We start from the raw sequence: 25242 nt of genomic DNA on the forward strand, positions 1-25242 counted from the left end.
GTGCCTACTCACAGGTGTGTGGAAATTAGGGAATCCCCCACAGGGCAGCTCTGTCCCCTAGCCACCACAGAGTTCAACCCAGCAGATACTTCTAGTCCCCTGACTGAATCACCTCTATCTGTGGGTGTCTGATGGTTGGCTGGGAGGTGACCCCCTGTCAATGTTTGCTGACTGAATGCTTACCATTATGAATCCTGAGTGTCTTCCCTTTGGCCACAGGGAGCGGGGCCAGCGCAGAACAACCTGGGCAGCTAATCTCCGTCAGCGAGGTCCTACAGCATTTCCAGAGTCTAGACCTCTCCTCCTTCAAGGTACGGCTGTGGGGAGGTTTAGGGTCTCACGCAAAGCAGTTGTGTCCCAGGAGCCAGATTTCCCTCCCATTGGGACAGGGCCCATCTCACCTAGGAAATCTGGACGTCTAGGATCAGGGGAACTGCAGCCTCTCGGGAATGTTCCAAGGAGCTCCTGTGCCCTGGGGTGTTGGCTCCCACCACCTGTCCCCATGCTCTTCCATCTCAGGGGCAGGGAAGGTCGGGCTCAAATGCCAGGAGGTTCTTTGGGAAAGTAGGGCAGCCTGTCCAGCAGCTGAATGGTTTGTGGCCAATGCAGGGGGATCTACCGTTCCTTTAGGGAACCAAACGCTATTTGGAAATTTGGGAATTATGCAAGATTGGAAGGAGAAGGAATTCTGGGGAGAATAAAAGCTGAGGTGCTTTCTGGAGCATCTTCAGTGACTAGTAGTAAGTTCAGGTGACTGTCTAAAACCTGGTTGGAGAGAGTCAGGCTGAAAAGTCAGAAATGGGGTTGATTATAGGAACCAAAGAGCCAGAAACTACCCGAATCAGAATATTCCAAGGCTGGTGACTGAGGCCTCAGGCCCTGAGAGGCATGTACAACCTGGTCTGTGGAGTTTCCAGTTATGCCTCAGAAGCAGCTAGTTCTAAGAGTCTCCACTAAACTCTCTCCCCACCAGCTCTCATTCTAGGGGTTGAGAGCAGCCTGCTGGAGTTTGTAACTTATGTTCTTTACAGAGTGTTCTAGTTTGCTAGCTACCAGAATGTGATGTACCGAAAATAGAATGGCTTTTTTTTTTATGATAAAAAACTTTATTTTTTTTAATTAATTTTAAAATTAAAAAAATAATAAAACAGCAAACATTCTTAACATATGATCATTCTGTTTGGAATGGCTTTTTAAAAGGAGAATTTATTAAGTTGCTAGTTTTAAGTTCTAAGCCCACAAAATGTCCAAATTAAAGCAAGCCTATAAAATGTCCAATCTAAGGCACCAAAAAGAGGTTACCTTTACTCAGGAAAGACTGATGAAGTTCAGGGTTTCTCTCTCAGCTCGAGGCACATGGCCAGCATAGCGACGTCCACTAGCTTTCTCTCCAGGCTTGTTTCACGAAGCTCCCCCATGGCCATTTTCCTTCTTCATCTCCAAAGGGCTCTGGCAGCGCAGGTTCTGGTAGTTCTCTTGGTTCTCCTGTTCTCTGGTGGCTCTCTCCGATCTCAAGCCTTTTCCAAAATGCTCCTCTTTAAAAGGATTCCAGTAAACTAATCAAGACCCACACAGAATGGGCAGAGATAATCCAATCGAGTTTCCAACATGCAGTGCTGAGTAGGGTTTGAAAGAAACCCTTAAAGCTGTTCCACAAGACTGGATTAGGATTAAAACGTGGCTTTTCTAGGGTACATAAATCCTTTCAAAGCAGCACACAGCATAAAGCAGCTTTGCTTGGAAACCTGGCCTGACTGTTGCCTGAGCACGTGAACTTCACTAGCCTCACAGGGAGTCAGGGCAGTAGCTAGCTTTGGAGAAGCCCAAAGCAGCAGAGACAGAGAACTGGCTGATAATGCCTGTGCTTCGGGATATCTCTTCCTCCTGGCAAAGACCCTGGGTGCTAGGAGAGGTTGGCTCCAGACTACACAGCTGCTCCACAGCTTCTGCCCCAAAGACCAGCCAGTGGGCAGGAGCCCCTTCTTCCTGTGAGAAATGACTCCATTCGTGGGCTTGATGGTGGTCAGTCTGTGAAGGTAGGAAAGCCCAGCACCCTGCGCACTGCCTCCCTTTTCCTCTACAGAAGAGAATCCAGCCAACTGTTCACAGGACTGGACTTGCGGCCCTCCGGCACTGCCTCTTTGGGCCTCCCAAGCTCCACCAGGGCCTCCGTGAAGAAAGGGACTTGGTCCTGACCATCGCTCAGTGTGAGTGCCAGCCCATCCCAGTGTGACACTGCAGCCCCCTGGGCTCCATGTATTGAAGGACATGGCCCCATGGTGGCAGTTATGGTCATGTGTGTCCCCCATGGTGGTGGTTCCGGCCCCATGTGCCCCCTATGGTGGTGGTCCTGGCCCCGTGGACCCCCTTTGTTGGAGGTCACAACCCCGTGCACCCCCATGGTGCTGAGGCTAAGCATGGAGTGGCTTTGCATGTACCCTGTTGGTGGTAGGGGGTGGGAGCTGAGGCATGGAAGTCCAGGAGAGCAGGGTGTCTTGAGCACAGTCTAGATCCCCCTTGTCCATTCTCTGTGAAGCCCCCAGGCCTCCCCTGAGGGCAAGCCAACAGTGGGCGTGGCCCTGTCTGAGGTTAGGTGGCCTGGACAGCGGAGACCCAGTGCATGGCCGAGTCCTCCAGACCATCTTCAGGAAGCTCACTGGCTCCAAGTTTGGCTGTGCCCTTCACGGAGACCACTGGGAAGATTTGGGCTTTCAGGGTAAGAAGAAGGAATGGTTCATCCTCCTTTATTTGATCCCTAATCCCAGGAGCAGTTCAAAATCCTGGCCGGGTAACCCTCATTCCATCGTGCCAGTCCCATGAGATGACACACCTGGGGGAAAGCATGCCGGGGAGAGGGCACGGAGAGGTGCAGAGGCCACAGGATGGAGCAGGGGAAGCAGCTGCAGGGGGCAGGTTTGTCATGGGCTTGCAGACCCTTGGGAAACCTTTCCTCTGAGTGCTGGGGATCTTGGATTAGACTTGGAATCTGGGGGGTTTTCCCTCTCTTTTTAAACCTTTATTTTATATCATTTTATATTTTAGGTGAAATAATTATCTCAACTGTTTCTGAATTATGCTATCTTTTTTTTTTCAAATTCATATCAGATTCTATTTGTAAAGAGTAAGAAAATACCTTAATTTGAAAGTGAATTTTATATACCCATAATTAGTTGGTTGTTCGTCAGTATTGACAGTGTGTTTATCCTCCTGTGTCGAGAATGTCTTAAATGTTTCCTCCGTGTAAGCAATGAGACCTTTGTTTCAGCCATCAAACATAATTTAGAAACTTCAAGAGGCAAAGGGAATTCTCTTGTATTTTCCCATATATTTATTTTCTTTTGTTACTTGTTCCTTTTTCCTTTCTGATATTCCAGGATTCCTTCTTTTATCATTTCCTTTCCATTTCAAGAACTTTCTCAAGTCAAGTTTTAGAGCATATTTTCTATTACAGCGCTGTAGATCTCCGGATCTGTGTCCAGTTTTTCCTGTGTGCTATTGAGACTGTGACCTCTCGCCTTCTGCCTTCACCTTCACAGATTCTTTGCTCTGTCACTATTCTGTTCTTGAGAACATACAGTGAATTTTTCCTTTTAGTTTCTTTGTTTTTCAGTTCCAAAGTTCCTATGGGTTCTTTGTTTTATCTTTTTCTTTGCTGAGACTTTCTATTTTTTCATTTCTCTCAAATATTCACTCTTTGAAGCATTTTTATGATAGCTGCAGTATACCACAAACCTGACAGCTTGAAAGGACACAAATCTAATATCTTTCACATTCTTTAGTTCAGAAGTTACTGGGCTACAGTCAAGGTGATAGCAGGGCAGCTTTGCCTTCTCTACCTGAACATCTGTACAGGTACCAGAAATTAGCACGTGCCCTCTGAGAAGGTTGTCATTCTACCTACAGCAGCTGCTTTAAAAGTCTTTGTCAGATAGCCACAGCATCTGCTACCTCTATTTTGGTATCTATTGATTTTTTTCTCATCCAAATTGAGATTTCTCTGGTTCTTGGTGTAACAAGTGATTTGATTGTATCTTGGGCTTTTGGGTATGAGACTCTAGACCTTGTTTAAACTTTTTACTTTGGCAGGCCTCCTCTGACACTGAGCCAGTGGCAGAAGGGACCGTATCCCTCATTACTGCCAGGGATGGTGAAAGTCCAATTCCCTGCTCTGGCACTGCTGAGACAAACCTAGCAGAGAGAGGGGAGGGGATGCCTCATGCCTTATTACTATTTCCACATGCCCTCTCCTGACACTGCAGAGGGGACTCCCCACTCAGCCTTCTCTGACATGAAGTCGAGACTCCCATTTAATCTTTCCCAGTGGAGGTTGGATTGGGCCACAGCTTTTTCTGTGGAATTCAGCTGGAATAGGGTAAATAGTGTCAAAAGTTTTCTGTGTTGCTAGGCTGCCCCTTTTCTGGTCCTTTGGCTAGAGAGAGCAGCTTTGCATGGAGCTCTTTTTGTCTTATTCCATTGGTGCTGCTGGTATGCCAGTTTTCCCAGCCCCCAATTGAGATATCTTATGCAAAAAGAAACCCAGGAAACCCACCACAACGCCTTCAGCCAGTCTGCCTTCTCTTCTCTGCCTTCCAAGTCATCTTGGGTTTTTAGGTCCAGGGTTTTTAGATACTTAGTGCGAGAAATGTGAAAAAGTGCATCTACTTCATCTTGTCCCAGAACCAGAGATCTCACATCTGTTTTGAAAGGATCACTCTAGTGATTGTGTGGAGAAATGACTCTCGAGAGCCAAGGGCAGCTGTAAACTGACAGAGAAGAAAACAGATATAGTAGGCTGTTCACAGGGTGCTGTGACCTCACTGCCAGCTTGTGTGGCCTCCTAGCCCTTCTGCTCACCCCTTAGTACCAGTCACAGCAGGAAGCAGGTAATGAGCCTAGCTTTTGCTCCACTAGCCCAGGGAAAGAGGTGAGTGCCAGAGGCAGCTTCGCAAACCAAGTACTTGAAGCTCAGGGGAAGCTCACTGGCCCACTCCACTTTCCTTGTGCTTACTGTTATAGGAGCAAATCCTGCTACGGACCTGAGAGGAGCAGGTTTCCTTGCCCTTCTGCATCTGCTGTACCTTGTAATGGACTCAAAGACCTTGCTGATGGCACAGGAGATTTTCCGACTGTCTCATCACCACATCCAGGTGGGGCTCTGGTGGGACTCAGGAGATGGCTGTGGAGCTGGGACCTGAACTGCAGGGCTTTCCCAAGCAAGCCAGGAGGGCCTCCTGGGCAAATGTCTCTAGTTGCTGAGGCAAACCAGGGATGAAGTTCTGTCTGAAGTTAGAATCTACACTGCTCCACCCGTTAACTATGTGAAGGCTCAACTCCTCTGAGCCTTGGTTTTCCCATCTGTAGAGTGGAGATCACAAAAACTTCAGCTGGGTTATTGGGAAAACTAAATGAGATACTGTGCAAAAGCTCTTAGCACAGCTGTGCTTTTTATGATGTTATTGTTTCAGTTCACTACTTCATTAGTCAGGGTTCTCTAGGGAACCAGAAGCAACAGGAGATATCTGTAAATATTATGAGCTTTTATAAAACCGTTATGTAACTGTGAGGTGCACAAGTCCACATTCCATAGGGCACGCTGCAAGCTGGCAACTCCGATGTCCTTGATGAATTCGCCCAGGAGAATTTGGCTGGCTGAAGTAAAAATGAAAGTTCTCTCTTTTGACCACTGAAGTTATTACTTCTCCATTTGAGCCTTCAACTGATTAGATTAAATGTCTCTCATTGCTGGGGGTACTCCTTAGTTTATTGTAGATGTAATCAACCATAAATACAATCAAGTTACTAATGATTGAAGTCCATCAAATGTCCTCGCAGTAACAGGCAGTGCTTGCCTGACCAGACAACTGGGTACCATTACCTGGCCAAGTTGACACATGAACCCAGCCATCACAGCTGCCCTCCTTGAGGAAATCCTTTGCATGGTATTGGTAGTTTCTCCTGCCCTGAAGGAGGAGAGTGAGCCTTCATTTGCCTAAGAGGAAAAGACATGGCACACAGACTTACTGACAGGCCAGATGGTAGGCTTCTGTATCCCATCAGTCTCCTCCCAGGTTGGTTCTCTGGAGTTGGGTTTGATGGTTTTGCCAGGTAGTAAAAGGTGGTGGTACCTCCATTTTAGGAAACAGATTTGACCTGTTCTCCTGCCATTTGTCTGTCTCAGGTTCGTGGGACCTGGAACTCATTTGTTGACTGAACAAATATTTTCTCAGCATCTTGTGTTCTGGGTAGAGTTCTTGGCACTTGGGGTACATCTGCGAACAAAGCAGACAAATATCCTGCTCTTGAGGAGCTTATCTTGCAGCAGAGGAGACAAGGCAAAGCATAATAAATAAGTAAATTATAGAGAATGTTGGTAGTAAGTGCTAAGGAAGAAGTCAGGTGGGGTTTGGAGAATGGCTTGGAGGGAGGTGGCAGTGTCTATAGGGTGATGAGGGACGCTTGTGAGAAGATCAGGGGGCATTTGTGAGAAGGCCAGAGCTAAAGGAGGTGGGATGTTAGCCCTGCTGATGCCATTCTGGGGAAAGGGAGTGGCTGGGGCAAAGGTCCTCAGGAAGGAAAGCGTTTAGTCTATGTAGAGAATAGGATGGGTGCCAACTGGAGCAGGATGTTAGCCCTGCTGATGCCATTCTGGGGAAAGGGAGTGGCTGGGGCAAAGGTCCTCAGGAAGGAATGCGTTTAGTCTATGTAGAGAATAGGATGGATGCCAACTGGAGCAGGGGGCAAGCAGTAGGAGGACACAGAGAGAACACACCACTGTGGTAATGAAGACTTTTGATTTTTTTAAATTTTACTCTGAGTCAAATAAGGAGCCAGGGAGGAGTTGTAGAGAGATCTGTAAACTGTACCTGCTGCTGGGTTGAGAATAGCCTATAATGAGGGCTGGTGCGGCATCCACGCTAGAGATGGTGGAGGTTCAGACCAGGGCATTTTCAGCAGAGATGAAAGCGTGACGTGGTCTAAGTCTGCATTTGGCATCTCGAGGCTATAATCTTGAGAGAGTAGAACCCGCATGTTTGCCTGATGGATTGGATCTAGGTTTAAGAAAAAAAGAGGAATCAATTATGAATTTTAGTTTGAGAAACTGGAAAAAGTAGAGTTGTCTTTAACTGAAATGGAAAAGACAGCAAGTTTGAGGCATTCCATTGTGGCACCCACATTTTGAGAGGCTCATCAGACTTTGAAGCGTTGGGATAAGTGAGTAAGGCATGAGGGGAGAGGCCTGGGCTAGAGATGAGCCTGTAGGCATTGCAGCATGTGGATCTGCGGCTCTGGTCCCGGGCTGATGGCACAGACACGAGGTGCCCTCCTCAGCCCCTTGGATCCGGGCGCACATGCTATCCCTAGCACTTCTTACTGTGGTGTTAACCCTGATCACTGGGTTAGGGTGGCATCTGCTGGGATTCTCCCCTGAAAAGTGACTTTTTCCACTTTGTAATGACTGTCATGGAGGAGAAATCCTGTGTCCTCAAACTTTCACCCACATATGTTATTCAATTACTTTACTATCAGTTTGCACACAGTGGATAAGAATTTTTTTCAGTCGGTCAGTCTACTACTTTGATTATTCAGTTGCTCTGATTGGTCTGACTTTGGCCATTAGGACTGTTTCAGGTCAGCCCTGGGCTCTTTCAATGTGCCACTGCTCTTATCTGAGCCCTTTCAAGCACTAGCAGATGCTCAGCATCATCTCTTTTTTGTTTTTGGCATCATGTCCAGGCTCTGGGAATCAAACCCGGGCCTCTGGTTTTGATACTCTAGTCTCAGTATTAGGAAGCCCAATTCTAATTCCATTTGTAGCATTAACCTTTCAGGGCCTCCATTTTCTACAAAATGAAGGGTTTAGCCTAAATAATTCTAAGGTCCTTTCCAGCCTTATTTTATAATCCCTTGAGTTATAAATAATTTCAAGACTTTAAAACTGGATGTCAAACCCCTAGGAATCTTGAAACAGCAGATGTTTCCAGAAATCATCTGAGATCAGAATAATAGTGATTATAGCCCTGCCAGCAGCAAATCCTGCCCTCCTCTAGGAGAGAACTAGGTACCTGTGGTAAATCTGTCCTGCTAACCAGGACCCCCACGAATCACGAATCCCAGCCTGGTAGAAGTGGCCTGAGAAGCAGGAGAACTGCCCCCAGTCACTCTGGGAGACACAGAGCACTTCAGAGTATAGACTGGCAGGAAGGGAAGCACCTTATAATAACACTATTCGTATCCATAGTTCTTATGGCTTTCCCAGCAGTTTTCCAGCCATTGTTTCATCCCATCAGCACATAAGCCTATGCATAAGAGAGGGCAGAAATGATCCTTGTGCATCTGTTTTACACAGAGGACTGTGAGAGTCGAAAAGTAGACTGTCTTTGACCAAATCCAGGTAGCTAGTAGGTGTTGAGTGAGGGCCTAGAGCCCCCATCTCCTGGCACCCAGCCTAGCTGTGGGCTCTTTGCAACAGTGATTCCTGGCCAGCAGTACATGTCAATTCCCTGGCCTGGGGGCAGCTGCATGGGGGAGGGGTTGGGGGTAGGGTGGGGTGAGTTAACATACAAATGCCCAGGCGTGTGTGGTATGCCCGAACTACTGAAATGACTCTTGTGGTGGGGCCCCTCGAACAGCTGTTCTAGAAGATGGTCTGGTCTTCCCGTTTCAGTATTACACACACAGAATGTGTTTAAGCCCGGCCTTGAGACACAAAGAGAGATCATATCCTAGGTGGAAGCACAAACATTTCCAATCTTTTAGTCTTTTAGTCAGATCCTTAAACACAGCCTCCATGCAGTATTTGAGCTCTAAGCAGCACTCCTAAGTCTACAGGAATTGCTGAAGAAAAAGGAGACATTTTGGATCTGAATTCCAATTTTAATTCCAATTTTCACAGCTTTTTGATAAAATGGGTTGATAAGGATGTCCCCAAGGGTGGAAAAACAGTTAGTTTAAATCCTCTGTTTATGGGTTTAAATCCTCTGTTAGTGGGTTTACTACTATATTCTTGTTCCGATGTTTATTTTTAAACTGAAAATCCACCCTGTGTAATAGAATAGGTGGCACTGACCCCTACATGAAGGTCTGGGGGCATGGCTGCTGCCCCAGCTCTCTGTGTGCAGGCCAGATAATCATTTGTCAGCACCTCCCTGAAGCAGGCGAATGCCAGGCTTGAATTTTGCGTTCCTGATCTAGCCTAGTCCTGAGAGTACTCGGTGGTGTGGGTACTGAGGTGATAGAGTACACTGTAGAAAATACAACCTACCTCACAGGACTTTTGGCATGCTTAGTGACATGACTGCACCCAAATAGCACGTACATCCTGGTCCCCACGACCAGTCCCAGGGGATTCTTTGATTCTCTAGGGGAGCCCACAGGGTGCAGCATGCAGTCCTACCACGCTTAGAATTTATTACAGAAAAAGGTTTTGAAGCAAAATCAGGAAAGGGAAAAGGAGAATGGAGCAAAGTGCAGTGGGAGCCAGGCTCAAGCTTCCAAGCATTATCTCCCTGGGGACACAAGATGCCCTTAATTCCTCCAGCAATAAATTGTGACATATGTGCAGTCTCAGGCCTGCTAGCTTGGCTCTCTTCGGCACAGTACTCATTGCCCTTTTGGTTTTGAGAGTAGAGAGAGCTGAGCCTCAGAGGTTGGGAGTCCTTCCCAAGGACACAGGTTGCAGGTAGCAGAGCTGAAATTCTGGAATCTATACTCTAAACAGTCCCCCCCCGCCGATCTACACGTCCCTCAGCAGATATCCTTGTATATGTGCAGCAGGGGGAAATAACGAGTACTGTCTGCCCATTCTCTGTTAAGAAAAAACAAAAAACCTTGTTCATTTATAAATCCTGCTGCTTGCTTTTATTGCTAAAGAACAGAGAGGAACTCGGCCCTCCAGAAACACAGCTCTGAGGTTCTGGGTGAAGCCCCCCACTGTCCCCCTCCCAGCCTTCTCCAGGCAGGTAGCCTGCCCAGATGGTCCTCAGGCCTCTGTGTTATTGAGAGACAGGGTGTGTCAGCAAGACCGGGCTGACTGCCCCCCTACTGGCCTCTTCTCCATTGGCTTTTGGAGGAGGTGCTCATGAGTAGCAGGTAACTGGAAGCCTAGAGAAGGGGAGGGGTTGGCATTGAGCACCTGTGGAGTCAGTCAGGTAACTGAGCCGCACTCCTCATGCTCATGCTGACCCTGGAGGTAACAGAGGTGACGTGGGCCTGGGGCCTCGTGGGGACTGTGCATGCCAGCTCAGTTGCAGTCTTGGCCCTGAGGCAGTAGGAAGGTCACGGTTGGTTGCTGGGCCTTGGTTTCCTTCTCCGTCAGATGGGAGGAAGATTATTGTGAGAATTAGCAGTAAGGGCTTAACAGTAAGTCAGCTGCTGCCTGTGGCCCATGCTGAGCTGCCAGTGACAAGCATGGCAGGCGGGCACTGGGGTGGCCCCTGACCCGGTGCCTCTCCATTCCAGCACTTCCCCTTCTGTGTGATGTCGGTAAACATCACCCGCATCGCAATCCAGGCCCTGAGGGAGGGCTGTCTCTCCAGGTGAGTGCCCACGCTGCCTGCCAGCCATCACCCTGCCTCATTTTCACCAGCTTGCTTCCTCCCCCACTGCTTCTAGAGGGGCCCCCAGCCCCTTCTCCCACCCACGACCCCAGCTGTGAAGGCCCTGGATGCTCAGGCCCATTCCCTGAGGGCAGGGTGGCCCAGTGTCACCCTTGTGCACTGATGAGCCCCCAGCCTCCATGTGCCACAGGGAGTGTAACCGGCAGCAGGCGGTCATCCCGGTGGTGAACAGCTTCTATGCGGCCGCTTTCCTCCGCCTCGCCCACATCTGGAAGACACAGCGCAAGACAATCTCAGACTCGGGCTTTGTCCTCAAAGGTGTGCTCCCAGGGAGGCCTGGGGTCCCCAGCACTGAGGGCTAGATGATTTGGGGCTACAGTTCCTTACCCATTCCCTCCCTCCAAGCTTTCACCCAGATCTCTACCTGACACACTCTGGACCTTACTACTCCTTTCTCAGCCATCACTCCTCCCTTTCTGGCCTTATCCCCATGCTGGTCATGTTTTCTGAATCAAAAATTAGAAGCTGCAGTCTGACAGTTGGACTGACCATTCAAAATCATGCTTTTCCTGGACTGGGAAGAGCGTGTGGTCCAGGCTCTGTGTGGTTCCTGGGCTTCCTTGGCGATGCTCTTTCCATCTTAGAAGATGTGTCTCCTTTCTCTCCGGGCTATCTGGGTGGGGGTTGTTAGTGCTGCATGAAACCAGGGCAGCTCCCTAGAGCTGCTCATCTTTCCCAATCCTCTCTGTCTCAGACTTGGAAGCATTGGCCAAGAAGAACCCGAAGCTGTTGCTCAAGACCCTGGAGAGCTACTTGGCCCGCGTGTCACAGGGTCAGGCCTCTCTGCTGGGAGCTCACAAGTGCCGGGGGCCACAAGGCCCTCCCTCCAAGGACCTCCCGTTTACGGGTGTGTGTGACCTGCCCCTGCACTCATCTGAGGCCCATGGCTGATGTGACCGCTGGCTGATAGACAAGTTGGGCCACAGCGGCCTTCGGAGAACCATGGTGAGCTATGGTGGAAGCACCATGCTGGGCCAAGGCCTTTCCAGTCTCAGCAGACACGTGGTCAGGGAAAGCCAAGGCTCCTCATGAGCCATTAGACGGGGTTAGACTTGACCCACTGCCCAGACCTATCTCCACAGTAGACATTTGGCCCAAGACTTCATCTTAGCTGGACCACAGCTTCCAGGGTTGGTTCCCAGGCTCTCAGTGAGGGTACGGGGACCCTGCTAGGAGGTCCCTGAGCTGAAGGATAGTCCCAAGTAGAGGCCACCAGAATTCCCACTTCCTGGCAGCAGGGCTGGGAAACTGTGTTACCATCTGGAGGGAGGCAGTAGCAGCAGCAGCCAGCAGAACCACTTGAACCAGAGAAAGTGCCTGAAATGTCTGCCAGCTGGTCTTCCTCCTCCCTCTGCCAGGCCCCTGTCACGGAACCCCCAGGCTTTCTGGCCTTGCCACTCACCCTCTTCTCCCTCTTCTCTCCCTAGCTCTACCCTCACCACCCCACCCCCCACCCCCATTATTTATCATATAGGGGCTGGCATTCAGCCTCGTCTCTTCCTTGGCTGCCCCCACAGTCACCCCTGAATGACAGCTTCCTCACCTGTGGAAGCTGTTGAGGCCCCTTCAGGCACGTTTTTTGGCCTGATGGAGCAAAGGAGGAAATTCACTCATCAACAGTTTTGAAATAAAGGAATTGTTCTAGTTTAAGGTTTCAGGTGTTTTCCTGTGGCCCTGTTGTTTCAGGGCATGGTTAGATGTAAGGCCCCTATACATCTGCCACTAGGGGAGCCTGGCTGTGATCCCACATCTGCAAAAGGGCCACCAGGCCAGGGTCACCTGAGCTAAAGTGTGGGAGCAGGTGAGAGCCCCTGGCTCTGCTCAGGCCGGGCTGGGCTTTGGCTGCACTGGGGCTTCTAGTGTTCAGGCTGTGAGGAAGCTCTGTCCCCTGCATCTGGGCTCTGCTTCTGGAGGGTTCCATTGTCCTCCACCATCCACCACAGGCCATGGGGTGGGTGGTTATCAGGCCACCACCACTCTCTTATCCTCCCTGCACCCTTAAGTAGATCCATGAGAGATCATTGTCTGACCCCTGAATTGGGGCCCATCCCAGGTGTGGGAACAACAGATGGCCACCCACCTGTGGAAGGGAACCCCCAGAATGCTGTCAGCAGGAGACCTCAAGGCAGGGTGATGGGATATCCCACCCTGTGCGTGGTGTTGTCTTTGTCTGAACTACACTAATCTTTGGTTCCTTACTTCCTCTAGCCTGGGCCCTTAGGTAACCGAGGTGGCAGAGTGAGTACTGGGCATGACTACAGGAGAGAAAAGCTACAACTGTGCCTCCACTTCTGAGTGTTGGGGACCCTGATTCCTTTCCTTCTTAAACCACTTACTTGCTCTGAGCCCATACGGCTAACTCAGCAGAGCCGAATGTGGCTGTTCCAAGTACATCTGGGATCCAGTCCCTATGCATGTGGGAGCCTCGGGCTGGGGCGGGGGGGTCCTTTCCTCCCACTCCACTGGCTGTGTAACATGCTCCATATAACAGAACAGTCACAGCTTCATGTCTTGGGACATGAGCCATGACAGAGTCCAGGAATTTTTAGGTTGGGTTCTGCTGAACTGGTCAGGGAGTCGTGTCTGAACTCTCTGAAAATATGCGGAAGTCTTAATATGTGCATTTTCCCTGGGTAAGAGCCTAGGTCCAGTCTTTCTGTTTTGTTTTGTTTTAACATATATAATATTTACTTATCAGATCATAAAAAAGTGCAGATTATAAATTTGCACTCCCCACAGAAACTTTAGAAAATGAAAATTCCCAGAATCTTACCCCTTAGGGACAGTTACTGTTGACCTCTGTTTTATTTCCTCACCTCCTTACCCTTCAGCAAACTGAGGCTGAGAAATGTGGAATAACTTTGCTGAGGTCACCAAGCTACTAAGAAACAGGGTGGGGATTTGAACCCAGGTAGCTGATGCATCCCCTTGCATCAGGATGTTTTGAGGTCTAAAGGGGCTGGAGGGTGCCGCGGGAAGCAGAGCTCTGGTAGGAGAGGGGCGCAGATAAGGAGAGGGGAGGTGGCCCTGGGGGCTGGCGCCTGTGCTGTCCTTGTGTGTCCAAGGCAGGAGAATGGAGCCTGGGCTGGAGCCTGATGCCACGCTCCCGGCCACGCCCAGGCAGCTGCTCCGTTTCGCCTTTGCCAGCTTCTGCGGCCTCATCCTGCTGGGGGAGCTGCTGGCCCGCGGGCTCATGCTGCTGGTGGTGGGCTCGGGCCTGGGCGCCCCCCCCCCGCCCCTCGCACTGACCAACAGCCTCGTGGTGAACATCACGCTGTCTGACCGGCTCTTCCTAGCCTGCATGGTGCCCGTGCTGCTGCTGAGCTTCCTGCAGCGCGACTGGTGGCTGGACCTGGCTGTCTGCACCCCAGCCAGGCCACCAACACAGCCACCATGATCTGTACCTCCTACAGCATGGCGGCCATGGCTCTCCTGTGCCACGTGGCAGTGGCCCGGCCTGACGCTATCCTCCCCGCCAGCCGGGGCTCCTGGCTGCTGCTGTGTGGGGCCATGTGGGACCTGGTAGGCCCAGTCTTAAAATACCCCACAATCCTAAAAACATGGTCAGCACCCCACTTTAGTGCACCCCATACTCTCCACCCATTTATAAAGCATCGCTGGCACACTCTCTTGGTGTAAACTAAGGGGTGGGCAGGGGGTTCTATTCTGCTTCTTGGCATAGAGCAACCAGAGTAATTTAACTGGGATTTTCATTTTTGTTTGGGATGAAAGAATCCCATGTGTCAGAGCTCAGAAACCACATCCTCTCAGGCCCAGGGTAAGGCGTGACAGTAGCAAGGGCAGCTGCAGCCCACCTTGGCCTTGGGGACACCTACCCAGACTCACACCTGCTGGACACGGGGGCTGCGCCCTACAAGATGGCACGTCATTTTGGCTGTTCTCTTGTCACCTCTATTTAGCTCTCTATTCTCTTTGAAGTTTCAGCTACCACCAAATTCTACAAGAGAATGAACTGAGGCTGAGCCAGACGAGGAGTTTGCCCCAGTTCAATGAGGGTCCAAGTGAGGGCCAGGACCCATGCCCTTGACCTACAGTCCCTACTTTTTCCACCTTGCACCACAATCCTGGCCCATCACCCAAGCAGTGCCCTGTGCCCGAGAAGCAAGCCAGATTTCTGCCCACTGGTACAAAGTTGTCTTCCTGCTTGATAAGCACATGCCATGTGGGGCCTGCCTCACAGTGGTTTATTAGGGCATGTCAGGAAGCACTGGCTTAGGTGGATATGCATCCCAAGCCCACGGCCACAGCGTCCCTCAGCTGGAATGTGACTAAGTTGAGCCTATAGGTGGAAGCAAACCTTGGACCTGGACCTGTGCCACCTCCCAGTTGGGTTCGCCAGGTCTCCCTGCCCCTCTGCTTCAATCATGCAAAGCCAGGTCAGATCCCTTGGAGGCCGTGCCCCTCGGGGACTGTGGAGTTGTCATCCATACCCCATGTCATCTCCAGCTTGGCGATAAGCTTGGGAATGTCAGTGGGGGCAGTGGGAATGAGTCCAGGCATTGCTGTGCAAGCAGACAGCTGGAGAAAGCGTCTGTTTCCTTTATTGACCATCCACGGCAGCTGGGGGTGGGGGTGCCTCGGCACAGGCTAGACAGCAAGAGGAGGAACCAGCAGGCAGGCGGCCCCCAGGTGGGGCGGGGTGTGCCCACCCTCATTTCCAGTCCTTGAAGAATTGCTTGAAGATGGGACTCTCGCGGCCCTGGGGCAGAATCTCCACCTGCAGGGATGGTGGGGGAGAGGCCTGGCTCAGGGGTGTCCCCTTCTGCCTCTGCCAGGCTAAGCCAGGGAGAGTCGGAGCCCTGGAGAGGGGTGTAGGGCACCAGGCCTGAGCGCACACACAGGCCAGGCCGGGGCTGCTCCTCCGTTCAGCCGAGAGATGGAAAGCGTGAGTATGGGACATGGGCTGAGAAAACTGCTCCCCGGGCTTGGGTGCACAGCTTCATAAATGCACCTTATTGGCTCGCCTTGCATCAGCTGTGGGGCCACTGGGCTGGGGCTGGAAGGGATGGTCCTAGCTAGGGACAGTGGCCTCAAGGAGCACAAGCTGTCATGCCACCCAACATCCTCTTAGAAAATAATGTGTAGCTTTAATTTCTGAGGTTTGAGAAGGATTTTCCCACTGGATGGGTCTGGGAGAAGCCCGATTGTGCTGCAGCTTTCCTGTCCTTCTTGTCCAGTTTGGGGGGCGGTGGGTAGGAGGCCACAAAGAACCCCAGGAATGGGGTGGGGGGCGGGGGGCGTCGCCTCACCTGGGTGTTTGGGGCGTACCGCATGCGGGAGATGAAGTCCTCGGCCACCTGGAGAGCCGCCTGCCGCTCCTTCTCATTGGCTCTCCGCCCTGGGCCACAGGAGAGTGTATAAAAAGGGCAGGGGCCTTTTCCATCCCCCATCTCATTTTCTCAGGGAAATTCAAGGGGGCCCACAGGATTTCTGGCAATTTTTAACAAATGGACGGGGGTTCCCAGGGATACTGAAGCGCCCCTGTAGGTGTGATGCCCGGCCGCTGGACACGTGTCCCAGGACAGAGGAAAACTCCTTCCCAGGTCTAATCCTCCAGTCGCCTGCTCCAACTAGGCTTATTCCAAGGATATTGCAGGGCTCTCAGAGCTGTTCTCTCCAGCATCAAACTCCAAGGCCAGGGGTTCCCCTCAGCAGGGCCCCTGGCTTCCTGAGTCTGCCCTCTGTCCTGTTATCAATTTTTTTCTGTAAAGCTAAATAGGAGAAGGGCGTGATTTACTACAGACATGACCTTACTCCTACGTAGAAAGCTGGAGCCGGACCTTGGCTCAAAAGTTAGCCAACCAAGAATAACAAAACTGAAGATCGCACAGCAACCCTTCTGCAGGCAGGCCCTGTCACACGTGCTGTGCTCCTACTTAAGGCATTTTTCCAGGGAAACAGTGTTGTGAGTTGTGGCTGGCTCCCCAGCCAGGCTATAAAATCCTAGTTAACCACAGTGGATCTAAAATTAATATGCTTTCTGTACTTTCCTCTTGAGATTGACTGGCTGCACCACTGCCCGGGAGACACTTCCCTTCCTGGTCTCCCAAGTCTCCTTTGTCTCCTCTTCTCTTCCTACAATGCCTTGTCTCTGCCTGGGCTTCAGTAAGCTGTGGACTGGTCTGGGGAGCCCTCCACGTTGGCGTTGGTTCCAGGGGAAGTGCGCCCTATGGCAAAAGTGGAAAAGGCAGCCCAGGGACACAATGCTCCCACTTCCCTTCTTTAATCCTTAGCAGCCTGCCAATACTGTTTACTGCTCCAGGCTCTTCCCTTCTGCCTTTATTTTCATGTTAGGAGACAGTTGTGGTGGTTGCCTGGTGGCAGCTATGCTAGGACACCTAACTCCTCCATCAGCCTGGCCGGGCTCGGAGCTGGGGCTGTCTCTCCATCTTGGTTGACCTCACAAATAATTGTTAAGGAAATGCTATTTTGCCAAAAACACTACAGAAAATGTATTTCTTGCTTTCAAGAAGCTTCTGATCTGGTCCGGGACATAGGACATGCTCAGAGAAGACAACCAGAGGAAAGTAAGAGGAGGTTCCTCGTGTCCCTGAGACTTGGTGCTGTGTCCCGCATTTTTAGAGAGTCACAGCAAGCAGCACAGACTTCTCCACGTAGCACCACTTCTATCTCCAGCCAGTATAATCTACTGGAAGAACAAGGTCCACAAGTCCACCTTTAGTGGACTGCATGTAATGATATTTATCTCACATTTAGCTCTGTCACTCCTCAAGGCTGAATCCCAGGATCGGGGGGCCCAGAAGTACTGAAAGCCTCATTCTCTAGGACAGTGGTTCTCAGAGTGTGGCCCCTGGACCAGCAGCAACAGCACCTCCTGGGAACTTGCTAGAAATGCAAATTCTCAGCTCCAATCCAGCCCTACAGAATCAGAGTCCCTGGAAGGGGGCCCAGCAGTCGTGTTTTAACAGGCCCTGGCACAGTCTGGTGCCCATAAAACTTCAGACCCATTGGCTAGGATTTAGGGAGAGGGAGCCCCAAAGAGAAAACCCTCCACCAGAAGCACCCAGGCTCCCCAAGGCTGGGCAGGCCGAGCCCTCCAGTGGGAAGCCTGCTAAGTGGCAGCCACCGAGAGCACACGCACCCTTCCAGACGTAGATTTGACCACACAGCCCGTTGTCCAGCACGAAGCAGTCGTCTGGCAGCAGCAGCTCCAGGGCAAAGGGGCTGGAGTCGGCCACCTTGGTCAGGTGCATCTGGCCCGTGGCATCCGAGACCTGAGGACAGAGCACCATGCCAGGACCCAGCTCTCTCCGTGGTCCCTGGAGAAGGCACCTCGGCCCTCCCCAGGCCTTCCCCCCCATGCACACCTTATACAGAGCTGCAGCCTGGGCGTTTGTCCGGTCAGCTGTGAGGTCTTCCTCGGGGTTGCCCTCCTCCAGCGGAGGCTTCGGGCCCAGCACCTGCAGGGGCCAGGCCGGGGCAGGCCAGGGTTACGGGGATCCTCAGCCCAACACTCTGGCACTACCACCTCTGCTGGGAGAAACTACCCTGCACAAGTAGTCCTCCACACAGGTGGGTCAACCCACCCCACCAACCAGGCCGCATGGCCTCAGGGCTGCCTCCGTCCCAAGGGGCACCTTATTCTGGACCCCCAGAGGTACCTGTGAGCCAGACACAGCCTTCAGTGAAGGATCAGACCCCCCCCACTAGCATCCTCCATTCGCCACCAGGTGCCCTCAGGCCCCCCAACTGACCACCCTTAATGTGGCCACTCCCGCGCTAAGGCTCCGGGCACCCCGCTGCCAGCCCCTCCACCTGGGTCATCTCGGCGGGTTCCTCCCCATCGGTGACAGTCTCCACCTGCGCCCGGCCCTGCCGCTCGCTGTCCCGAATGGCCAGGGCCAGGTCCCGTGCCTTGTTGCGTTCCAGGATGTTGGATTTGCCCCCGCACCAGACAAAGATGCTCTGCAGGGACCCGGGGAGGCCAGATCAGAGCCAGCTGCCCGGGCCCGTTGATCCCTTTCCCCTCCCAGAATACCCGTGCCCTGAGGCTGGTCACCCAGAGGCAGTCAGAGCCCCGAAGCTGCTCTGAGACATCAGGAGGAGCCAGATCTGCAAGGCGCACTGCCCAGCCTGCAGTCCCTCTGTTTCCTCTTCCTGCACATCACTTATCGCCACATATCTTTCTTCTTTCTCCTATTTATAATCTGTCTCCCTTAATGATATAGTACACATCCCCAGGCCCTGACTGTTTTGTTTCATTTTGCTTTGTTTGGTATCAAAATAGAGCCTGCCACATACTGAGGTGCAAAATAAGCATTTGTGGAATGAATGGATGAGTGGAAGGATGGATGGATGGATGGACGGATGAGTGTATATCCCATCGAACACAGCCCTCCTCACCTCTCCTGAACTGCATGACAGGGTCCATTCCTGGGCCCCAGCTCACTGCTTTTCATCTACCTTCCAAACAACTCCTGGCTGAGCTTCCTGCCCCCCCAAATCCTCAGCGTGAGGTGTAGTCCCCACCTCACCGACAGACCTCGGATCCCTCCTGACCAGGCCTCACCTTCCTTAGCCATCTCTGCTGCCCTGTTCCTGTTCCCACCCTGCTGAACCCTTCCCCACCTCTGGGGCTCAGCTCACCTGTCCCCTCTGGCTGGGAAGACATTTCCCCTCCAGGAAGGTCTCATCAGGCCAGGGGACCCCTCCCTGCCCCAAGCCCCCCAGCCTCCCAGCCCCTGGCCTCTGCCCTCTGGGAGCCCACATCCTGCCGTGGTTGTGGCCAGGGGCGGGCACATCCTGGCTGCCACCCCAGGAGTCACTCCTTGGACACAGGGACTTTGTCTGATCCAACACCGTGGCCCGGGGCTGGCTCAGGGAGGGCTGTGGACTCGCTGAATGAATGAGTGAATGAATCAATGAGTGGTCTGGCAGGCTGCGAACCTGAGAGCCACAAAGGCTCCTCAGACGGGGAGGGCGGGCGGGCCAGGATGCTAGCAGCCATGGCTAGAAGTCCAGGAGTGGCGGGGGGGGGGTGGGGGGGGGTGGGGGGGGTGGGGGGCATGGGGGCAGGTTCAGTCCCCACATATGGGGTGTTCTCTAACGGCCGCAGCACCCCAGCTCGGGCGTCCAGCAGAGCCCTCCCTCTGCGCGGGCCCCCGGGCCCCGACCTCTGAGGGGTAGTGCCAGCCCACCTGGCCCAGGTCCAGGATGAAGCAGTCCCCGGTGTTGAAGCTGGCCCAGGCGAGCGGCCGCTCGGTGGCACGGATGTTCTTCCTTCCCTTCACCTGGTAGAGCCTCCTGACGGCAGCGGGCGCGGCCCCCGCCGGGGCCTTGTGGAACGCCGACTCCACGCCGCCTTCCTGCAGCCCCAAAGCCAGCTGAGCGGCCCGCCGGGGCACCGCTAGCCCCCCCCAGCCCGGGCCGCCAGGAGCGGGAGGAGAGGACGGCAGGGACCGGCCCCCCGGGCCCCCAGGCCTGGCGCGGGACGAGAGCCGGCGGGACGGGGGTGGCCGCGCCCGGGGTGGGGGCTGGGACCTGGTACTTGAGGCCGCGGGGGAAGTAGCTCATGAAGAGGTCCGACTCGTTGCCCTGCGCCTCGCGGTGCTGCACTGGCCGCTCCCCCAGCAGGGTGTTGAGGTGCACGGCCAGCACGGCGCAGGCCCCCTGCTCGTCCCGGGATGACTGCTGGCCTGCGACACGGGGGAGGTCGCAGGGTAAGGCCCGGGAGCCCCAGGCCGGCCTCAGCCCCTGTCTGGACGGATGCGTCCCCACCGGTCCCCAGCCCTCACCTATCCACATGTGCAGGTGTGACTGCTCCTCGGGGCCGTTGTGCAGCACCAGGTAGGAGTCCCCCGAGAAGAAGACTCCCCGGTTCTCAGGGGCCACGGGCACCGGCTTCAGCTTCTCCACCCGCCAGATGTGCAGGCCGGGCGCCTGCACCGAGGCGGGGAATGGGGAGCCGCTGCGGGAGGGGAGGGGAAGGGGTTGTGGAGGCCACGCCCTGGGGCCGGGCCGGGGGGCCAGGGACTGGAACAGGGAGGGTGTGGGAGGCTGGCACCTACCTCTGCGGGATGGAGGTGTACATGGCGTTTCAGGATCTGGAATGATAGGGGAGGCCATGGTTATATTACAAGTGCTACAACGGGCTTGCCTTGGTCTGGGAAGCCCCTTTCATGCTCATCAATTACTACCGCATCTCCAGGAGCCTCAGAGGGGGGTAGCGCTGGCTTCATTTTGCAGATTAAAAAACCCAGAGGGGCCAAGTCCAAGGTCACATGCCTACTGGGTAGCACAGGGAGCCCAGTTCTCTGACCCCTAGCGGTGTTTCCCCACTGCTTCCCTTTGCTTCCAGAACCCTGATTCTGAGTACTGACATAGGCTGGGAAACAACTCCGTCAGCAAAAGCGGCTTCTACTAGAGAAGTCCAAATTCAGTGTCCTAAGTTTCCACTACGAAATAACTAGAAAAGGAAAAGCAAGTTCAACCCAAAGTTATCAGAGGAAAAGAAATAATCAAAATAAGAGCAGAAAACAGAAAATCAATGAAGTGGGTCTTTTCCTTTCTTTTTTTTTTTCTTTTTTGTGAGAACAATGAAATTGATAAACCTCTAGAAAAAAAGAGAGAAGACGCAGATTTCAAATGCAGGAACAAAAAAGATGACATCACTACAGGTTCCTCAGATATTAAAAAGATAAAGGGAACGTTGCAGAAAACTTTATGCCAATTAATCTGACAACTTAGATGGTGTTCTAGTTTGCTAGCTGCCGGAATGCAACACACCAGAGACAGATTGGCTTTTAATAAAAGGGGATTTATTTTGTTAGTTCTTCAGAGGAAAGGCAGCTAACTTTCCACTGAGGTTCTTTCTTATGTGGAAGGCACAGGATGGTCTCTGCTGGCCTTCTCTCCAGGCCCCTGGGTTCCACCAACTTTCCCCGGGGTGACTTCTTTCTGCATCTCCAAAGGCCTGGGCTGAGCTGCGAGTGCTGAGATGAGGAATGCCGAGCTGCTTAGGCTGTGCTACATTGCGCGCTCTCATTTAAGCACCAGCCAATTAAGTTAAACGTCATTCATTGCAGCAGGCACACCTCCTAGCCAACGGCAGATGTAACGAGCAACAGATGAGGTTCACGTACCACTGGCTCATGTCCGCAGCAACAGAACTAGGTGCCTTCACCTGGCCAAGTTGACAACTGAACCTAACTACCACAGATGGAATGGAAGATACAATAACAACAAAAACTCACAAGGAAACATTAACTCAACAGTCCTCTATTTTTTTAAATTGAATTTGTTGTCAAAAACATTGCGACAAGAGGGTGGGCCACAGAGGCTGCCCATGGAAAAAAAAACAAAAGATTGCTACAAGAAAAGTATTCCAAGCCCAGATAGCTACACTGGTAAATTCTACCAAAAATTTAAGGAAGATATTTTATCACTTCTACACAAACTCATCCAAAAAATAAAGAGGAGGGAACACGTCATCCTATACTGCCAGCTTTCTCCTGATCCCAAAAGCAGATAAATATATTACAAGAAAGGAAAATCACAGACCAATGTCTTCGTGAGCAAAGGCACAAAAATTTAACAAAATTTTAGCAAACAGAATCCAACAATATATATAAAAAGGATAAAACACACTAACCAAATGGAGTTTATCCAAGGAATGCAATGTTGAAGTAACATCTGAAAATCAATCAACATAGCCGACCAATTTAAAGCAATCAAATTAGTAAATGACCAATATAAAATCAATCAATATATAAAAGATACCAATCTATATAAAATCAGTTAATAGATCAACATAAATTCAATCATATTAATAGACCAAATAAAAGTAAATATATGTGTGTTGAGTGTGAGAGAGTACGTATGTGTATCATCAGCTCAATAGCAGCACAAAAGCAATTTAACAAATTCTACATCCATTCCTGATAAAAAAAAATCTCTCAGCAAACAGGGAACAGAAGGGAACTTCCTTAACCTGATAAAGACACCTGTCCCAAAACCCTCGTGCTAACTTACTCAAAGGCCCTCCAGTTCTAAACTCCCTCCCTGGAGAATTTCACCTATTCCCCCAGGTGCCCAGCTCCGCCCCAAAAGCCGGATGATAAACATCAACTTTGTTCTGTAGGTCAGTGGGAACAACTTTGTTTGTACAAAAGTTAAAGGGGGAAAGAAAAATGCTGCAGGTACGCATTTTTAAAAAATATGATCTTTTAAAAAAAATCATTAAAATCCAGTAGCTATAGCTTCCACTCATGGTTTCTCCTATAGGTTTCTTTTCTTTTTTTTTTTTTTGGCTTAAAATGCAGAAATCACGTAGCAGCAAACACTGCAGTACCATTCACTCCGAGTGCAAGAACAGTATTTTTGCAAAGTGAGCCCTGATGGTGCAGGGGCCGGCTTGGAGAATTAGAGTGCAGCCATCAGGCGCCTCTTAGGGCCGGCGGAAGCCGCAGAGAGGGCCAGTGATTTGGGTAGGGGTGAGGGAGCAGGAAAGTAAGGGGTGTTGAGTCCGAGCAGGAAACAAAGTGTGTGGCAGGGCGGTGGCAGCGGGGGAGTCAAGGGCGGTGGAAATGGATGCAAAATACCAAATGAGCTCTGACTTTCCTTTTCCATTCCCAACCCCCAAAACAGCGGAAGGCATTTTTTTGGCCCTACACTTCCCCAAAGGGGGGAGGCGGGGAGGGGGAGGGGGGGGGGGGGGGGGAGGGGGAGGGTTGGAGAAAGGAAGCTTTGGTGTGTCTCCATCCCACAGAGAGTCACATGCGCTGCCCACATCCCCTGTGACTCAGGCCCCAAGCCCAGACCGGCAGGGGAGAGCTGGGAACAAGAAGGCCAACTGTCAGAGTTCATGTTTTCCACTCGGGGCTACTGAATGACAGCTTGAGTCGTATTCGAAATCTGTTGGAAGGAGCTTGGCTGCCTGCTCCTCCATTACCCTGTCTGTGCACTAGAATCTCTTTGGAACCTTACAAAAAATGTAGGCACCCATGCCGCAGGCCTGGAGATTCTGATTCCACGGGCCTGGGCATCTGTATTTGGAACTTATGTTCCAGGAGATTCAAACGCTGCCAGAGGACTGTGTCCCAAATAGGGCCCCACCCTGCCTGCACGGTAGAATCATCTGGGGGTCCGGCTCACATATCAGACCAGCTAAAAGCTGATTCTATGGGGTGTAGCCTCTCTGGGTGCAGCCTGGACACCTGCCAGGAGTGCCCTGTCATCACCCTGCCTCTGCAGCCTTCTGCTCCACACTCTCCCAGGGAAGGGCCTGTCCGCACACCTTGTCTTTCACTCTTTTCTCCCCACTTGTGCCCCTCTGCCCAAGCTCTCGGCCCGTGGAACATCCCAAATGCCCACTACCACCCTCCCACCCATCAAGGCGTCACCATCCCTCTGCACCTAGGTGTGCATGGAAACTTCTGGGACTGTTAGGCTACCTGGCCTTGTCTGGAAGAGACCCCAGTCCTCTCACCTGGGAGCCCACCTTCAGCCCTTGCTCCCAAGTCATCCTATAGCATGGCCAGATCCCTTCATGTCTCAACCAGCCTCTAAGTTCTCGGAGGAGGGGAGACACCCGACACTCCTGTATGGCTCAAGCAGCCTACAACAGTCTACTGGATTTCATTCAATGTCTGCATTAGGGGCTCGGTGCTGTGCAGGCTGAGGGAGACTGAGAATGGCCTGTGCTCCCCTGGTCCAACTGCAGGGAGTGGTGGGGCAGGTGACATCACCCCCTGTGAGGATGGCAGATGTCACGGAAAGAATCACAGATGTCAGCATTAGAAGGCGCCTTAGTGCTGATCTAGTGCTGCTCCCCACTCACCTCCCAATACAGAACCGTATGCACACAGCTCAGAAATCCCTGCTATAGCATCGCACACCATCCTCTCCTTGAATGCTCCTGATGATGGGGAGCTCACCACCTCACAAGGCAATCACTACTATACCGCCATCAAACCCTTCACTCTCTCCCACTCTGCAGTGAGCTAAGGACTTTCTTGTCTCCCCTACCAGACTCTATGAGATATTGAAGCAGGGATTGTGTTTTTGCCTCTTTGGAGGCACACTGCAAGTGCTCAAAGAATGTGCTTGACAAACTGGATTTGCTGGGGTCCAACTGTTAGACTAGGTGGCTGAGGGATAGCACAGGATTTCAGCAGGCTGGGACAGCCTGGAGCAGCTGGGGCAGCAGAAAACAGGGGCTAGAGATCCTGGCAGGCTGGCAGGGGGCAGGGGAGCGGGGTAGAGGGGGTAGTAGGGGGTAAGATTCACACCCTGCTGGCTGGCCCTTGGTCCTCATTTAGGAACCAGCCTGACCTTGACAGCATCCTGGGGCACCTGAGGCTGAGGGTGGGAGTGTCACCGCTATGCATACCTTTAAGACGATGCTTGACAGCTGTCAGAATGGCCCGGCCTTGGGAGCCTGGTATCTTTGTCCTCCTCGGATCCTGATTTCATAGAAGGGAGTAGTAGATGTCAACACTTAGGAACTCCACCAGGTCCTCAGAGCCTGGGATGGGGCATCATTAGGAGCTGGCTCCAGAGGCCAGGTTTGCAGCTTCCAGGCCAGTGCTCTCCCCTGACACAAAGGAGGACCCCACCGTTCTCCATCCTCTACCCCCACCTCCCA

At 52.1% G+C, this 25242-nt stretch overlaps 2 protein-coding genes and 1 pseudogene across 14 annotated transcripts in view; 2 read left to right on the top strand and 1 right to left on the bottom strand.

The window, feature by feature from the left end:
• ELMOD3 (ELMO domain containing 3) overlaps nucleotides 1-12266 on the top strand; it is a 24297-nt gene extending 12031 nt beyond the window's left edge. For 4 of the 6 annotated variants that reach the window (XM_077134770.1, XM_077134772.1, XM_077134773.1 and 1 more), the window contains exons 6-12: nucleotides 220-311; nucleotides 2084-2207; nucleotides 2537-2716; nucleotides 5017-5147; nucleotides 10459-10535; nucleotides 10747-10874; nucleotides 11311-12266. In XM_077134770.1, coding sequence (XP_076990885.1) covers nucleotides 220-311; nucleotides 2084-2207; nucleotides 2537-2716; nucleotides 5017-5147; nucleotides 10459-10535; nucleotides 10747-10874; nucleotides 11311-11507 — 929 coding nt within the window. In that variant the 3' untranslated portion in view covers nucleotides 11508-12266. The remainder of the gene's footprint in view (nucleotides 1-219; nucleotides 312-2083; nucleotides 2208-2536; nucleotides 2717-5016; nucleotides 5148-10458; nucleotides 10536-10746; nucleotides 10875-11310) is intronic. The other 2 variants (XM_077134774.1, XM_077134775.1) reach the window with 2 other exon arrangements.
• Nucleotides 12267-13036: 770 nt separating this feature from the next.
• Nucleotides 13037-15197, top strand: LOC143661282 (galanin receptor type 1-like; annotated as a pseudogene).
• The window catches only part of CAPG (capping actin protein, gelsolin like), a 93749-nt gene continuing 83661 nt past the window's right edge, over nucleotides 15155-25242 (bottom strand). For 7 of the 8 annotated variants that reach the window (XM_077134781.1, XM_077134779.1, XM_077134780.1 and 4 more), the window contains 10 exons: nucleotides 24988-25060; nucleotides 20666-20701; nucleotides 20393-20565; nucleotides 20139-20293; nucleotides 19796-19963; nucleotides 18414-18563; nucleotides 17966-18058; nucleotides 17740-17872; nucleotides 15887-15975; nucleotides 15155-15354 (listed from right to left, as the gene is read on the bottom strand). In XM_077134781.1, coding sequence (XP_076990896.1) covers nucleotides 15289-15354; nucleotides 15887-15975; nucleotides 17740-17872; nucleotides 17966-18058; nucleotides 18414-18563; nucleotides 19796-19963; nucleotides 20139-20293; nucleotides 20393-20565; nucleotides 20666-20688 — 1050 coding nt within the window. In that variant the 5' untranslated portion in view covers nucleotides 20689-20701; nucleotides 24988-25060 and the 3' untranslated portion in view covers nucleotides 15155-15288. Of the gene's footprint in view, nucleotides 15355-15886; nucleotides 15976-17739; nucleotides 17873-17965; nucleotides 18059-18413; nucleotides 18564-19795; nucleotides 19964-20138; nucleotides 20294-20392; nucleotides 20566-20665; nucleotides 20702-24987; nucleotides 25123-25242 lie in introns of all 8 variants that reach the window. The other variant, XM_077134783.1, reaches the window with a different exon arrangement.

Source organism: Tamandua tetradactyla, chromosome 17 (genome assembly GCF_023851605.1).
Source record: "Tamandua tetradactyla isolate mTamTet1 chromosome 17, mTamTet1.pri, whole genome shotgun sequence".
NCBI classification, from domain to species: Eukaryota; Metazoa; Chordata; class Mammalia; order Pilosa; family Myrmecophagidae; genus Tamandua; species Tamandua tetradactyla.